The sequence below is a fragment of the Plectropomus leopardus genome, chromosome 14 (assembly GCF_026936395.1).
Source record: "Plectropomus leopardus strain MGB_pleo_1.0 chromosome 14, ASM2693639v1, whole genome shotgun sequence".
NCBI classification, from domain to species: domain Eukaryota; kingdom Metazoa; phylum Chordata; class Actinopteri; order Perciformes; family Serranidae; genus Plectropomus; species Plectropomus leopardus.
This window is the reverse complement of record NC_142189.1, coordinates 17,195,036-17,211,365: the sequence shown is the minus strand read 5'-3', so window position 1 is coordinate 17,211,365 and position 16,330 is coordinate 17,195,036. Positions and strand designations below refer to the sequence as shown.

General features: G+C 39.7%; 1 protein-coding gene across 1 annotated transcript in view; it reads left to right on the top strand.

The window, feature by feature from the left end:
* The window catches only part of mboat2a (membrane bound O-acyltransferase domain containing 2a), a 56,881-nt gene that overhangs the window by 34,991 nt on the left and 5,560 nt on the right, over positions 1-16,330 (top strand). The window contains exons 4-11 of the mRNA XM_042501051.2: positions 6,190-6,285; positions 8,088-8,143; positions 10,416-10,470; positions 12,084-12,270; positions 13,575-13,767; positions 14,354-14,457; positions 14,546-14,610; positions 15,914-16,046. Coding sequence (XP_042356985.2) covers positions 6,190-6,285; positions 8,088-8,143; positions 10,416-10,470; positions 12,084-12,270; positions 13,575-13,767; positions 14,354-14,457; positions 14,546-14,610; positions 15,914-16,046 — 889 coding nt within the window. The remainder of the gene's footprint in view (positions 1-6,189; positions 6,286-8,087; positions 8,144-10,415; positions 10,471-12,083; positions 12,271-13,574; positions 13,768-14,353; positions 14,458-14,545; positions 14,611-15,913; positions 16,047-16,330) is intronic.

Sequence of the window (16,330 nt, the reverse complement as noted above, 5' to 3'; positions counted from 1 at the left end):
GTTACACATCATGTCCGTCGCGCTTATTTGGATTCTGCAATGCTGGCATGCTGTCAAAAATCTCACAGAGGAGCAGTATGATGCTGCCGTTAACTGATTCTGTATAAAAAGGGAAAGGCGGCGTAAAGAAGGGACTTCGTAGTGGCCCTTAAATGCAATCTATGTAATTAGAATTTATGTAGGTCTGATATGTAAACCGTTTAAATAGTGGTTTATTCTCTTAGTAAAAACAAAATTGTCAACCATTTTAAGAGACATAAGAAGGTCTTTAGTGAAACTCTCACTCTCATTTCACACTGCTTTCCCAGGAATATTAGATGTCCCTTTCACCATTTGTTTCTCGTGCCCTTTTCTTTCCAATCTAATCCTAATTACTTTCTGTCTTTCTCTTTCTTTTTTGTCCAATTTTGTCCATTTTAGGACTTTATCTAGTACTTTTCCCAGTAGGCCATGCCTCCTTTTCATTTATTTTTACAGTATAAAATAAAACACTGTAACCTTTGCTAATTATATTACTACTAAGTAGAGATAGCATGAAACAGTATATTGCTGAATATACACTTTTTAACCTCCTATAACACATTCCATTACAAGACTTTCTCGCTGCACTGTGGGGTCACGCCCTGAGCAGCACACCCCTCCCAAGTGGACTGTGGCGGGACTTGTGTTCTCTATTTGTTATTTTCCCACTCAGACACTCAACCCATGGGGGGAAGTGTACAGTGAGTGCAGTATGACAGCGGAGTTGCTAAAAGCTTTTTCTGGACTGTGGGAAAGGCTGTGAATGTGAACCCGGCTTAGTGTGGCTATAGACTGACCACTTTGTTCAGCGGTGAGGCTTCATATTACATACTATTCTACTCCTGTGCAGCTCTGGATCTCTCGCTATTCCTTTCTACCACTCCCCTCACTCTCTTGTACAATCCGCCTGTTGGATGTGTTGAGTAAACACGGAACGTCCCAGACGCTTACCGACTGAACGCGGCACTGCCCGCTGGTTGACGGCAAGGGGAGTGAGCTGTGAAATCGTTAGATATGGTTTAACCAAAGAGGGCTGTGACAGTAATGCAAGTGCCTGCTTTAATTGATACTCATGAGGAACTGTAACGAAATAATAACTGTTGGAGAACTAAGACAAGACGTGCTATCAAGCTTCATATAAATAATCTTTTCAGGTAATCGTTGTGCTCTATAACCTGTTTTGCTTCATTTTTTTTAAAAGAAACTCTCTGTTGGTAAATCGAATTTACTGCTGTGCATGTGGTATTTTTCTAGGTCAGTGGTTTTCAATTTTTTTTGCCGTGTGACCCTCAAAAAGAAGCAGTCTGTTTGCCCACCTCACCTCATTTCTGCTGGTTTTAACCAGTTTAATCAAAGAATTATTTCTTTGTGCTTTTTTAGATTCAATGAAGAGGTAAAATTAGACAGTGATTCACAAAGAAATGAAGCAGAAATGAGAGAAAATGTGTGAAAAACACAATTATGTGTTGTTCTTTCTGTCCTGCTTTTATCTTGTGATCCCTTGTTTTTGTAAACCTGCTCACTGGCTCTGACCCATGGGATGGGGACCACATTTAAAGCAAATACTGCTATAGTATCTACATATGTCCTTTTATTATCCCAAGCAGTGCGGGTTGACTGGAAGGAAGGGTGATGCGGACAGTTAAGACATCTCCGTCAAGATATTTACCCTGCATCTCAGTCCCAACCCTACAGTTTATAGCTCAAGAGCACCAAAGCAGAGCTGAACCTTTCCACCTTTCACTTCCTGCCAAGTTGCAGACAGCCATTTTTTTATTTGACTCTCGGAAATTGTTTCTGCCACTTTTGAACTCTAAACACTGTGAAGTAAAGAAAAAACATTTATTTAATATAGATATCAGTTAAACTTTGTAGAATTTAGTGGCATCTGGCGGCAGAACTGAAAATTCTCCCATTTGCCAAGGTTTGTCCATTTTGGGCTACTGTAGAACAACATGGTGAACCATGTGGAAGAGGACCTGCTCCTTATGTAGTATTAAATTATTGTATTTCAGGCATTTTTTTCTTTATATATATATATATATATATATATATATATATATATATATATATATATATATATATATATATATATATATATATATATATCCCTATGCTAGTTGCCAGGTCATTGTTGCCTTTTGTTGTCTTTTTTTGCAGTTTATTGGATATTTCTTGCCATGTTGCTCATTATACTTTCCAAATAAATAAAACCAATTTTCTCTGGTTTCAGAGATTTAAATGCTTGTCAGAGTGTCTTCACGAAACAAAACTGATGTCAATTCAGGTGTTAAAGGGTTAACACAAGGTACAAAGTGCCACACATTTCAGAGGCATTTAAAATACAGTTTGGTGAAGTGTGAGTAATGATTTCAAATAGCTCTTGAAATATACACATTCATATTTCTGACAATATTAAACCTTATGGATTTAAAATTTTACTCAATTTTGACTGTATGTGAATGTTTTCTTTTTTTTCAATTACTCAAAGTTTCAACTTCTCTTTAAACATCACAGCAATAAGTCACTAAGAACATCGTGGACATTTTTACCTGCCACTGCCAACAAGTTACCCACATTTGGCGAGTGGTGGGTGCTAATTTCAGACCCTGGCAGGGGCGCTGAACTCCAGCTGTCTATGAGGGTCCACTGGCTCATGAAACCACTCCTCTACCTTATAGACATCTCCAGCTCCAGTTACAGCCAACTTATCCTCTGGAGGGCCTGAGTTATAGATAAAAATGAGAAATATTATTCTATCTGTAACATAAGCATGCAATTTAATTGAAATTCATATTAGTTTTGGTGTGAAAGCATGACTGTGAACCTGTCTGTGATAAGTGTGCAAATTACTGACTCACAGTCGCATGCTGAGCAGATGGAAATTTCCTCTGGGTCTGTGTATGCATTTCAGCAAGCATGAAGTGTGCCTCAAGGCATTTACTATGTGTACACAACCTCAGAGAGAGGTCTTGGAGTGTTCAGACGTTTATTTATGTCCTGTTTTTTTCATTTTTGTTGCTCGGTGTGCAGTGTGTATCCATACCTGCGGCTCCTGTGTGGCTTCTTGTCTCCGCGTTGACCTGTCTACTGCTGTCCCACAGTGGGAGGCCAGTCTACTTTAGTCCCAGGCTCCGTCGATTGCCTCGAGTGGAAATGAAACACCCCCCTCTGAGCTCTGAATTACACAAACACAAATCAGAGGAGGATAAAGACAGGATCCCTGGTGGGCCCGCTGCAAATATAGCTGCTGCAGCACATATAGTAGCTCATATCTTAGCTCATGACTGCAGGAGTCTGCTGCCAGTAGAATAAGCTGATCTCGGTGAAACAGTGCTGTTGCTAAGGATTGAAAATGTTAGGAGAGTCAACAGAAAAACGTTAAGCTTTCTTGCTCAGTTAAAATGTCTATTTTATGTAATTTAGTCTGCTGTTGAGCATATTTAGTCTTTGTGTCAAGAGGTACCATTTCTGTTTTTTTATTATAGCAAAGAAAACGCTCTGTTCAGCAGGATATTGTCACTAGCTTCAAGAAAATGTCAACTTAGTGAAAATCCTATCATAATAAAGTAAAACAGGGCTACTTATCTTATTCCGCAGGCAGGATATTTGTTCAGGTATTTCTTTCTGCACTATTTAACCCACGTGTGAACTAAGAAAAGAACAAACTATATATTTTATAGGTTTTTAAGTGTATTGCAGTGAATAGTACCCAGTCTGAGGACCGCTCTTTAGTTCTTGAGTTCCTAAGGTCCAGCCTGAGAGGATACAGTAGAAATGAGCTTTTGCTTTGATTCGCACTGAAGTCACAGTGCACTTATGTTAATATATCTCCCTTTTAAATAACAGTACCCACAGCTCAGTTCTTATAATTGTCTGTTAATAACCATGAAGGTCAAGGCTCAATCCCATTTCTTATTTATATTATTGTATTAGGAATACATGCTGTATGTTTATTGTCTGAATTTGTTTCGCACTCTATGTTGAGCCACAACTAAGACCATTTTCTGTCACATCAGACAGTTTTCTGAATCTGAATCTGCCCCTACCCCTCAATTTCAAGTAACCCTTTGTCGCTTAGAACAGAGTTACAAGGGTTAGTGGTTGAAATCTCCCCCTATGAAATGGAAAAACCCTTTAGGACCCTGATGCGTCATCAGGAAGTTGTTGATGATATTAATGGTATTATCACAATGACATTTGCCATTTATGTGATGGAGATAGAAAAGTATGGACGCTCGTGATTTGGTCACACTCAACTTTCACACTATTAATGGATCAAACAAGTCATCAAGTAAAAACACTCCTGGGGTTCCTGGTAGCTCTCCTGGTAGAGCAGGTGTTACGTATACAAAGGCTATGTCCTTGCTGCATCATTCAGTTTAGTTCCATGTCATCCCCTTTCTCTTCCCCTTTCACACTAACGCTGTCCTATTAAATAAAGGCAAAAAGCCATACATATAATCTTGCAACAAAAAAACCAAAACAAAAAAACACTGCTTCATCACCAGGGAGTTAGCAACTCGTGCTTCCATCCTGCCAGTCTGCACTAACATTGGAGGAGCGGTAACAAGTGCAGAAACTTTGCTGCTGGACTTCAGTTAAATTTAAGGTGTCATGTACCACCAAAAGGGCAAAATGCGACATGGAAATATATCCAAACATGACGCTGTCATGCAAGAGTCTGCAGTAACAATTTAACATGTAACTACCAAGCCATGAGCATGCTTCTGTTACCACTTTTTTGTTCTGCTTGTTATAAATAAAATGTCCATAATATACAGACATGACATAAACTTAAACAATATGAAGGTTATCATCATTTTAAATCTTCACTGACAAAGAAAATGCATATGTTGCTGTCTTTTGTTGCTCGTCTGGAGTGTGCCTCTAAAAGTCTCCATCCGCTAAACCCCTCTATTTCAACAAGAATTGGGACACTGGACCCCTAGATGTGAACACGTAAAACGGACTGGTAAAGGGGACTAAGTGGTAGGGACAAAGGGTGTATTGGGATTGAGCCCAAATTCATGGGGAGCTTGAGATTTTATCTTCTCTTGTTTCTGGTTGGCAGTTGTGAGCTAAATACTTAGCCACTTAGGGTTTCCTGTGCAGAAAGATTTAAGAAAAGGTGCCCCAGTAGCCTAATAGTTAATGTGTATGACACATATGGACCTTTTCACATGTGATACCCCTCTCTTTCCCAGCATTTACTGTCTTGTCTCTCTGCCAAGAAATAATCTAAGAAAGATGCAAAAAAAAACTCTTTAAATCCCAGCATAGTTTTTAAACTAATATACTCACCAAGAAAATTTTAGCAAGTATTACTGGATGTATTCAGTACATTTCAATGAGCCTTGGCCTTTGTAAAGAGCCATGTAGTCTCCCAAGAGACTTAGCAAGATTTGGAAAAACGTGTAGACACAAACACAGATCTCTCAACTCTCAGGTCTGAAAATACTTCTTTTTGCAAAACTGTGTGTTGTTTATTTTATTTACTGTTCTGAATGGTTGGCAGTCGAGATCAGATGATGTCTTGGCTGCGTCTTGGACTGCAGATCCAGAAAGCTCTCTGAATCAAAAGGTCGCCTTGTGTCTTAGCAGCAGTGCAACCTCGCTCTAGCTAGTGTGTTGTATTCCTTCTCAGAGCAGCACAATCCTCTTATTGTTGGCAGCAGAGGAATGCTAGCCTGCTAGCTTTGACTTGGGCTGACTCTGCAACAGCTTTGTACAGCCGGCTTTAGTGCTGCTCTGTCTTTGGTCTTCTGCTGAAAGGTTGTATTGGGCTCTGTCTTCAACCACTGACCCTGACACATTACCCAGCCTCCTCTGCTCTTTTGTCCAATTTTTTGACCTCCCTGCCCTTTCCAGAGCTCTGCCCTGGTGCTGAGGCCACTGTCTTTTGTACTGTACTGGAAAACAAATGTGCCACAGATATGAGAACAAAGAGATGGACTAAAAGCTGAGGTTAAAAGGTCACAATATGTGCATTAAGATGCTCTGCCTGACAGCATCCAGATCACTGTGTAAATTCAGTTGTGGAGGATGACAATCAGAGCAGAACGAATGCACCAAGATTTTATAGTTGTTTTTGGCTTTTGAAATATTTTTCACCTATTTCTACTGTTTGATCAATTGTTTTTGTCATTTTCTGCTTTTTCTACACAGATACTGCTTCATTGTGACGCTTGGCTACCTGATATTGTGTCAGATCACACGAGTCTACGTCTTTGACTACGGCATGTACTCTGCAGATTTTACAGGGTAAGCTACACTAAGAGCTCTTTTATGATATTTATGGTTACCAGTAAGAGTGAGGGGAATATTGGATATGTCTCCACCAGTGTGAGCTAAACAGAAACAAGAGCGTGTCACACTGCTGTGTCCACAGGAGGATGTCGATAGCGACTCTTGTGGTTGGTTCCCACTCCTCCAGACTGTCTGACAATTCAGGCAGACAGCCTGCGCTCCCAGCAGGGTGGGGGTGGTTAGTTGCTAAGCAACCCAATGCAAACCCATACTGCCTCTGCGAGGGCAGAGATTTCACTCTTTCAACTACCTCGTCTGCCAATTCTCTGTTTTTCTTGAAAATGTCAAATTCACGTTTTCCTAAACGTCAGTGTGACCCTTATAGTAAAAGTGCTCCTTTGTACAGGAGCAGATTGTCTTAAATTTCTCTCTAATTTTAAAACCAGAAAATCTGTGGCATGTTGCTTGTTGTTAACGTGATGCTGCCAACAGCAATTTGCATATGCACAGATTAGTCAAGAACTTGAACATGCTGATTAACAGAGACATTATGTATGTCGTAAAGTGAGAGTTCACCCCCAAATTCAAAAATACATGTTTATTATCTTACTTATAATGCTATTTATCTTGATTGTTTTGGTGGGAGTTGTAGAGTGTTGGAGATATCGGCCGTAGAGATGTCTGCCTTCTCTTCAGAATCGTGGAGGTAGATGGCACACAGCTTTTGGTGACAAATAATAAGCAACAAAAAATACGTTTTAAAAACTCAACATTACTGTCCCTCTCCAGAATTCATGACCTGATTACTCAAGATAATCCTCAGACCTTGATGTGAGCAGCTTTATTAAGGAACTATTTTCTCTACAAAACTACACCCATCAACTATATCACAGTGCAGAAGGAAGCGTGCATCTACTCATGGACGTGGGGCCGGTGTTCATGTCAGTGTGAGATGTAAACATTAATGGTGTTCCTTGCTGAGCTGTAATATTGACTAGCTCAGCCGTGCTAGGTGAGCTAGCAGTAGATGCATGCTTCCGTTTGCACAATGCTGTAGTTGGCAGGTGTAGTCAAGTAAAAAGAAAATAGTTCCAACTTGGGACCTGAAACTGCTCACAACAAGGTCTGTGGATTATTTTGAGTAACCAGGTCATGATTTCAGGAAAGATATCGCTGTTGAGTTTTTCAAATGTACTTTTTGGTGCAGAAGGCAGACATCTCTACATCCGATATATTTAACACTCTGCTACTCACCCCAAAACAATCTAGATCAATAAATGGCTCAAGAGGTAAGAGGAAAAATATGTATTTTTGATGTTGGGGTTAATTGTCCCTTTAAAGCAAGTTGAGGTACATGGGAGCTGACTTTACAAAGTTCTTTAAAAGAAAATTGCAGTATTAAGTCAAGAGGAAGAGGGATGAATAGAACAGGATTGCATTGGGTCCAAAGAACAGAGAAGAATAATAGAAAGTATAGCTGCAGGAAGTAAAAAAAAGTCTGCAGTTATACAGGTGGAAACTTCCCATTGTGGAGCTACTTCTGCAGCGGATACTGTTTCTATTATTACCGGGTAAATTGGCATCTAAGGTCATTAGTTACACAATGCCACAGAAACTTAAATATCTCGATACTAAAAATAAAACAAGCATTCAAAATAAAGGCATGTGAGAAATGTGTTTATCAGGACAATGTGAATTTGTTTAAAACAAATCAAACAAAACACCGAGCAGTTGCTTTTATGTGCTGCACTGAGTGGAGTGGCTTTGAAATTCTTAATATTAACATGGTCTTTTTCCCGTTTGATGCTCTTTATCAGGCCCATGATGGTTATAACACAGAAGATTACCAGCTTGGCGTTTGAAATACATGATGGTAAGACAAGCATCAAAGTGTCTCTAGAGCATGTGTGTTTCCAGTCTATTTGTGTGTGTCTGTGCATCCTCTGTGAAAGAAAAAAAAAGGGGCAGACGTGACAGAAGTGAAAATGGTTCAGTTCTCTTTGGAGTTTCGAAACGGCTCACATGGCTACGTTTCCAAGCCAGTTGTCAGTTCTGACAATGGGCTAGTGAACCAGAAAGAGAGCATAAACACAGTTATGTAATGGAGCAATGACCAAGTATGCACTCTCCCCTTCTCTCTCTCTCTCAAACAATTTAATGGCTGACTTAAACACGATATGCTGATTTGAACCAGTTTGCACACTGTTTAACACTTGATAGAAATGCTTTTAAAATGTAAACCAATGTACAGTGTATGTAGTCGGCCAGTTATGCGACATGAGACTGAGGTCACCTTATTTTATTTATTACTCATTACCACCACATGGTGATGAGCAATAAATAACGACAGAGACTTGACACCGAGGTTAAAATAAACAAGTGTGATTAAGTATCAGAGAGGCTTAGAGATGGAGAGGATGATGAGAGTCACTCATAGCTTTTTAGTTCCCGCTTGCAGTCCTAAGTCCCCCTGAGGATATACTACACCAAACACAATCAGCAATCTAATAGCAGTTTGTGTATTGATGTGTGTGTCAGTGGGTGCATGCATGTGTAGGCAGTGTGAAGTAGAGTAGTGTTTTATATTCTGTTCAGGTCACTGATTCTCCGCGCGACTGTGGGTCTAATGAGAAACTAACACTGTAATCCCCGTCCTAAGAGAACTGTCACACCCTGATACCTGCCTGCTGCTAACACACACACACACACACACACACACACACACACACACACACACACACAAACACACAAACACACACACACACACACCAGTATTTTGCCATATACTTTTTTGCCATACAGTAAAATAATTAAAAACCCATGTTCCAGCTCTTGTAGAGACCTTCTGTCCATTATAATGAAACTATTTGGCCATTTGGAAAAAAAAAAAAAAAAAACATCTGAAAGACCCAACAGCGATGTGTCTTTCCAGAAATCATTATCCAATTACTCAAGATAATCCACAGACCTTGTTTTCAGCAGTTTCATGCAGGAACTATTTTCTTAATACTGAACTACACCCGGCAACCGTATCACCACACAGGGGAAGTTTGCATCTACTCATGGACGAGGGGCTCAAGATATAAACTAGGGATAGGCATTTTTAGTATTCTCCATTTTTAAGTACTCCCAGAAAACAGACAAACAGCACATACTAGGTCTCTGTTGAAACCATGCATGGTCCTTAACGCATGGATGCAATCTTTCAGCCTCAATCTTCCTGTGGACAATCTACTCATAGCACGAATTGGCATTTACTATAATTGTACTTTTTTCCCTTTTAACTAGCAGTGTGTTACCTTTTTGTTATTTTGTTATTATTATTATTATTATTGTTAGTATTAATAATAATAATAATAATAATAATAATAATAATTTGTTTTCTTCGTTTTGTCTTTTTTTGTTTTGCTTTATGTCCTATATGCCTTATGTCTGTTTTTCTGCTGCCTTTGTTTTGTATTGTAAAATGTCAAAGACTTGGATTTTATTAAACTCTTAAAAAAAGACTAATGGAAGGGGAATTTTTGTATTTAGCTGAAACTGTTCCTTTAAGAGTGCAGTAAGTAGAGATACATTCAAGCTGCTTCACACATCTTTTCATTTATTTGATTGAGATCAGCGGTTTAATTGTGGCGTTGTAACTAAGCATAGCCTGGACCATGAGACGTACACTCACCCTTACATGTTCCTCATGATTACCCAAACATTTCGCCTAAACAATAGAGAGCAGGACTCCACAAAAACAACAGTAATTACTATCAGGGTGTCTCCCCAAGGTGTAATTTGTCCTCTTTGAGTATTTATCAGTAAGAAGCTGTCACAAAAGTACAAACAGATGCATCAAACTTCTTTTCCACTCTTTGCTCTCCCTCTCTCTCTCAGTCACTGTCTGTTAACTCAACAGAAGGAAGTTGGTAATATTTACATTACAGGGCCATTCACACACGTCCTTCCTGGCGTCTGAGCCTATTATGTGTTGCAATGATAGGTACCGTGTGCACTGCACAGGGTTTGTTGCTATACCTACAACCCTTAACATTCAGCATTTGTCATTAACACTGAACTTCAGAGCATGATTTGCAGGTGTACATGTACATAAATAAAATGTTTTTTAATGTAACATTTATCTCGGTCTCTGTCTGTAGGTCTGACCAAGCGAGAGGGGCAGCTGACTCCCACACAGAAATACCTAGCTATCAGGTATGTGACTCAGGTATGTTTTTACTGCTTCAGATGATGGGTTCATTCAATCAAGCTGAATTAAAAAAAAAAGTTGACATGGTCTTAAATTAGAGTTAATGAAGTCACTCTCCTTTTATTTTAATAAAGGCTTAGTTGCTTTCTGCGTAGGAAATCACCACATTGCCCCCGTTTCAGGCTCTCTCTGGTGTTGTCAAGCAGTTGTTAGGTGCTTGGTATCTAGGAAACACTACTCTCATGTGAACAGTATTTGTAGGAATGCCCTACCCTCCATCTGTCCTGCATTACAACTGCAGATTCCTCTACATGACAGCTACTATTGGAGATTGTAGTGCAGCTGAGGTGCAGAAACGAAATAAAAAGCAGGATTTGAGTAGTGAGATGAGTTGCTTGCAACTGTAATATAACTGGGAGGTAATATGTGATCACAGAGGTGAACTTCTGTTCAGCTGTGCCATCGCATATTATCATATATTAACATGTTCTCACATATTAACTCACATATTAAATCAGAGATAAGAGACAGAGAAGAGAGCAGGATGGGTATCTTGACATAGTCAATGCAAAAATTGTTAAGTACATCCTGGAATATACCAGACATTGGGAACACTAGAAATGCACTCATCATAGGCTGAGTCTAGTCCCAGACAGAGTCCTGCACAGGTCTGATTGTCCAGACCTGCTCCTAAACCGGAACCCCGATGTGCAAAACCGCATCTGCCTGCCACCCGCACGGTATGACCAGTCAGTTCTGCAACATGGCCCGACCCACCGATACAAGGTTCACAGTCCAATCTGAAACTGCAAATCTTGTAATAACCATGCACTGTTCAAATAATTTGGTTAGGCAACATGCTGAAAACTATTATTTTGGGACATTTCATTGGAGGACAGGCTATGTAGCAAATCGGAGCTGGATTCTCGCCTGATCTTGTGTCTCCAGCTGCCTCAAGTTAACATGATTTAGGAACACATGGAGAGTGAAGTTTTAAATACAGAAACCTTTAACACTTGAAATGATTGTTCTCAAAAACCTTAAAGCTTCCTCTTGGAAAGAACTTCAGTTTTACTGTTTTGAGTGTTGTCTTGTATGAGGCAGTAGTGATTTTGTTTGAATGGAAGTTTCAAATAAAAGAGAATATTTAAATGTGATGAAGTACAGCATGGTTATTTTAAACCATTTCCTGATTAAATCTACAGAGCAGTTATTGTATCACCACTGTTTACTGTGATAGTAAGGCCGTGTTGCCTACCTCTACCCCAAACCTTAGTTTCATAAACCTTTGCTTATGGCTTATGAGCAGATGAAGAATTAGCAGTTGAAACAAGAGCTCCTGTTCAGGCTAACTCACCGTACAGATTGAATTCAGCAAGGAAGGGTAAGAGACCGCAAAAGCTTAAGAGTCGGTCAAAGCACTCAGGCTGTGACAGTTCAATAGACTAGACTGTAATGGTGTCTCAGTGGACAGGAAGCGGTGTCCACATAAGGTACTTTATCTGCTCTCCTGTTATTTTATATTTTATACTGCGGGGTTGGGCACTTCATGAAAACATCTTCTAATATCTATTTTTCTGTCTATATCTGCTTTTGTCTTTTCCCTGCGGCCCTGAAGTCGGATGCCGAGCTTGCTGGAGTACTTGAGCTACAACTGTAACTTCATGGGCATACTGGCAGGCCCCACCTGCTCTTACAACGACTACATGGCCTTCATCGAAGGCACGTGCTACCAGCCACGCCACCAGGAGAACGCCAACGGCAAGGAGAACGGGAAGTACAAGCAGAGCGAACCCTCACCCAAGGTACAACACAGTTTTTATCAATACATTTACTTGTGATGTGATATTAAAATAGAATATAATTTCTGTGAAATGTACCTGAATAAAAGTGCATACGAGTCGTTTAATGAGTGGTTAAGCTAGGGTTATGGCTTGTTGTCACTACTTATTTTCTGAATAAATTCTCATTCAAAAGGTTCAGATTCAATTCAATATTGATTCGATCCAATACACATTTTGCTTGAGTATGATATGTTCCACATCTGCGTAGAGGTTTGGGATTGTCACTTCACCTAAAAGTTTGTGTGTCGGGTAAAATGTAGTGTACTTGTAGTATATTTTTTTAGACTTTGGAAGCCATCATCAGTGCTGTTTTGGGCACATATTCTTGCATATGAAAGTTGGTACAGCCTCGGTTAAGTTTTGGCCACCTGGGGAAATGGATAACTTGAATGTAAAGGCCTTCTTTAGTGGGGTTTGTCTCAGATCTGACGTTTCTGCAGAGTGCATATCTCGATGATGTCTCATTAAATGTCTTCAGAAATTTGTGGTATTCCTGCAATATTTCACTTCAGTTTTACAAAACTTACATAGTACGGCTTTGCCTCCTTCCAACCCGTCTTTGCCTTCTTTATGTTTAAATCCGAAATGCAACCAGACGTCTGTTTTCAGGCTTGGATGTGCCTTCAGTGGAGCAGCTCCCGGCATGATTTGATTCAACTGAGGTTCTCTAGTCTGTTACATGAACCGATCTGGTTTTGCAAAGACCCACAGGCTAGGGTTAACAGGATTAAGGGTCATGCATCCACTGGAGAAGTCATATAATAAAAGATCAGTCTCTGGATTTTATGAATCAGTATGAATTATTTGAAAAACTTATTTTTTAAAAATCCAGCACAAGTTATGATACCACAAAGTATGACTTTAAATTATGCAATTCCCTTTAAAGCTGTAGTAAGGAGTGCAGGGTAATTATAATGCGTTTGGTTTCCTTTAGAGAAACATTGTTGAGAATTTAATGACGCAAATGTCTAAACCTCAAGGTTATTTGTGTTTCCTTACTGCATAATGCATTAATAATTTAATTACACTCCAAGATTTGAGTGTGTATTCATCTCAGAAGAGAAAGGAACGGAGTGGAACACAGACGCTGCTGAATATAAAACATGAGCAAACGCTCAAGGACTCAAGTTAAGCTCGAATCAACTCCGCTTTTTAAGTATCACGTCTTCTAATGTGGTTATTGTTGTTTTTGAATGTAATATGATGTAATGGGGTTAACGGGTTTGCTTCTTTGTATTCTTCTCTCCTCGCTCATTTCTGCCCAGAATGACGTCATTTCCAAGCTGTGTACATGTGCCATCTCGCTGGCCATCTATCTGTCACTGTGCAAGGTGCTCCCAGTGGAGCACTCCATAGACGATGACTTTGTCAGCTCCACACCCTTCCATCTTCAGGTCGTCTACCTTTACCTGGCAATGCTCGCTCTGAGGCCAAAGTACTACTTTGTCTGGACGTTGGGTGAGTTTGATGCAGCTTTCTTACTAAAGCGTGCGTGTGTGTGTACATATGTGTGTGTGTGTGTGTGTATATATATATATATATATATATATATATATATATATATATATATATATATATATATACACACAGCCTTCCTTTGTGTATCCTTGTCTTCTTCTTTTGTGCTCCATTCTTTCCAGTTGCTTGACTCTTAATTCAGGATTATTAGAATTAGTGTGCATTTTACACAGAGGTGTTACTGCTTTGGTTTTGTTCAGTGCTACTGCTCATTTAAGTGGTATGAACTCACTGAGCTCTTCTTGGGTCAGAGAATTTGGTTATTTTTAAAGTGGTCTGTACAGTGTTGAGATGCAGTTTATAAAAAAAGGCCCCAAAAAACTCTTATTTAACAGGGTTACTTGGTGTAACAGTGCCATCTAGTGCTGAGTTGAAAAACCATAGCTCTTCATTTTTACCAGTGACAACTCCTTGTGATGCCAGATCTCCATCTGTTTTTGTCATTGCTTCAAAAACGAATGTATTTGCAGGATATGGTAATGTTGCTGTTGTCGTACTCAGAAACATTTGTCCCTTTCTCCTGCAGCTGACGCTATCAACAACGCTGCCGGATTTGGCTTTAATGGATACAACAAAGATGGCTCTCCACGGTGGGACCTGATATCAAATCTCAGAATTCTGGACATTGAGGTTAGTTTCTTTTTAGGAGACCTTTTATATCCACATAAAGTGTTTTTCAACTGAAGTCTAAAGTTTACCGTTTTTGATCCAATTTCAGTTCGCCACCAGTTTCAAGATGTTCCTAGACAACTGGAATATACAGACAGCTCTTTGGCTCAAAAGGTAAAAGCATTCATGTTGGCAGATGCTATTAGCACCAGGGGTATAAAAAGCTACATTGGTGTATTTCTGGGCGTCCAAGTAAAGTCGAAATATGACATAACCCACCTCTTCTTACTTCCTCTATTGACAGTTTTCCTCTTTAAACCACTTCACATGACATTTTGTCAGTATGTTTTTCAGGGTTTTTTTTTGTTTGTTTATATGTTTCTTTTGTAAAGTAACCACCTCAGTCCAGTACTAGCCCCCACCATGACCTCTTTGCCCTAATCCTAACTGCTTCCCACCTGGACACATTAATGAGCACTAGCTAATAGACACTCCTTAGTCAAACTGTACCTTGCTCGGTTTGTGTGAGCACAGGCTCTGACTGTAGAAAGATGCCAAAATGTACAATGTTTATTCATTAACCTTTATTTAAACAGGGAAGGCCATTCAGAGCAAGCTCTCTTTTACAAGGATGCCCTGATTACATTAAAAAACAACAAAAACACATTACCAAATACATTGATAAAACATGAGAAGTGAAGGAGTCATTAAAGTGCGCATGAAACAAAGATATACATTAGGCACTTGTTCTTTTTTTTACATTAACACATAATCCAAATATATATATATATATATATTTATCTTGAGTCTAGCATTTTTAATTTTTAATCACACCTGAAGGAAACTACAATTTGGGTTCACCTGCATTTATAGGATATTAGGATGTTTCTAGGAATTTAGGACATTTCAAGGATTTTAGGACATTAGATGGTTAGTTAGGACCTCTGTCGGGGTTAGGTGGACCCTTCACTTTTTTTGATAAACAATCTCTATTTTTTAAGATATTTTCTGGGGCATTTTTGCCTTTTATTGTCACAATGTGAAAGGGGCCGACAGAGAGGGGATGACATGCACCAAAGGGCTATGGTTGGAATTGAACCTGCAGCCGCTGCGGCGAGGACACAGCCTCTAAAGTTGGGGCGCCCGCTCTATCCACTGAGCCACCTGGCACTCCAACAAGCACTATTTTGATGCTGTTTTATGCACTGTGGCACCTAATGTATACTAAAAGTACCAAAACAATTTTCCATAGGTGTGAATGTGATTATGAGTGGTTTGGTCTCATAGACTGGCGACCTGTCCATGGTTTACCCTGCCTCTTGCCCAAATGACAGCTAAGATAGGCTCCAGTCCCCCATGACCCTGATTAGAATAAGCACTTACAGAAAATGAATAAATTAATTTCTATTTGTGTTTGTTTCATATACTAATACTTTAATTGTTCTGACCAGACCTTTCATGTCAATCTTCTCCCCAGGGTGTGCTATGAGCGCTGTCCCATCAACCCCATGGCTGCCACCTTCCTACTATCGGCCATGTGGCACGGGGTGTACCCTGGCTACTACCTGACCTTCCTCACTGGCATCGCCATGACCATGGCTGCACGTGCAGTGAGTACACACACTGTTTCTGTCTATTCAATACCTACAGTTGCAGTTTTTCCAAGCCAGATTCAGCGACACAGATAAAAATCATAATTCTGAAGTAGTACATTTTGCTCTTGTAGCTCATGAATCAGAGTATTGAGGGTGAATCCCACAGTCGCTCTAGAAATGTTGTCTAAGAGCTCTTTAGATTTACCACTGCTACTTAGCAGAACCACAAACACACAACAGAATCCCTTCATGGAGAGTAAGGGGATAATGATGAAGTACTACACCACTTATACCTCTTG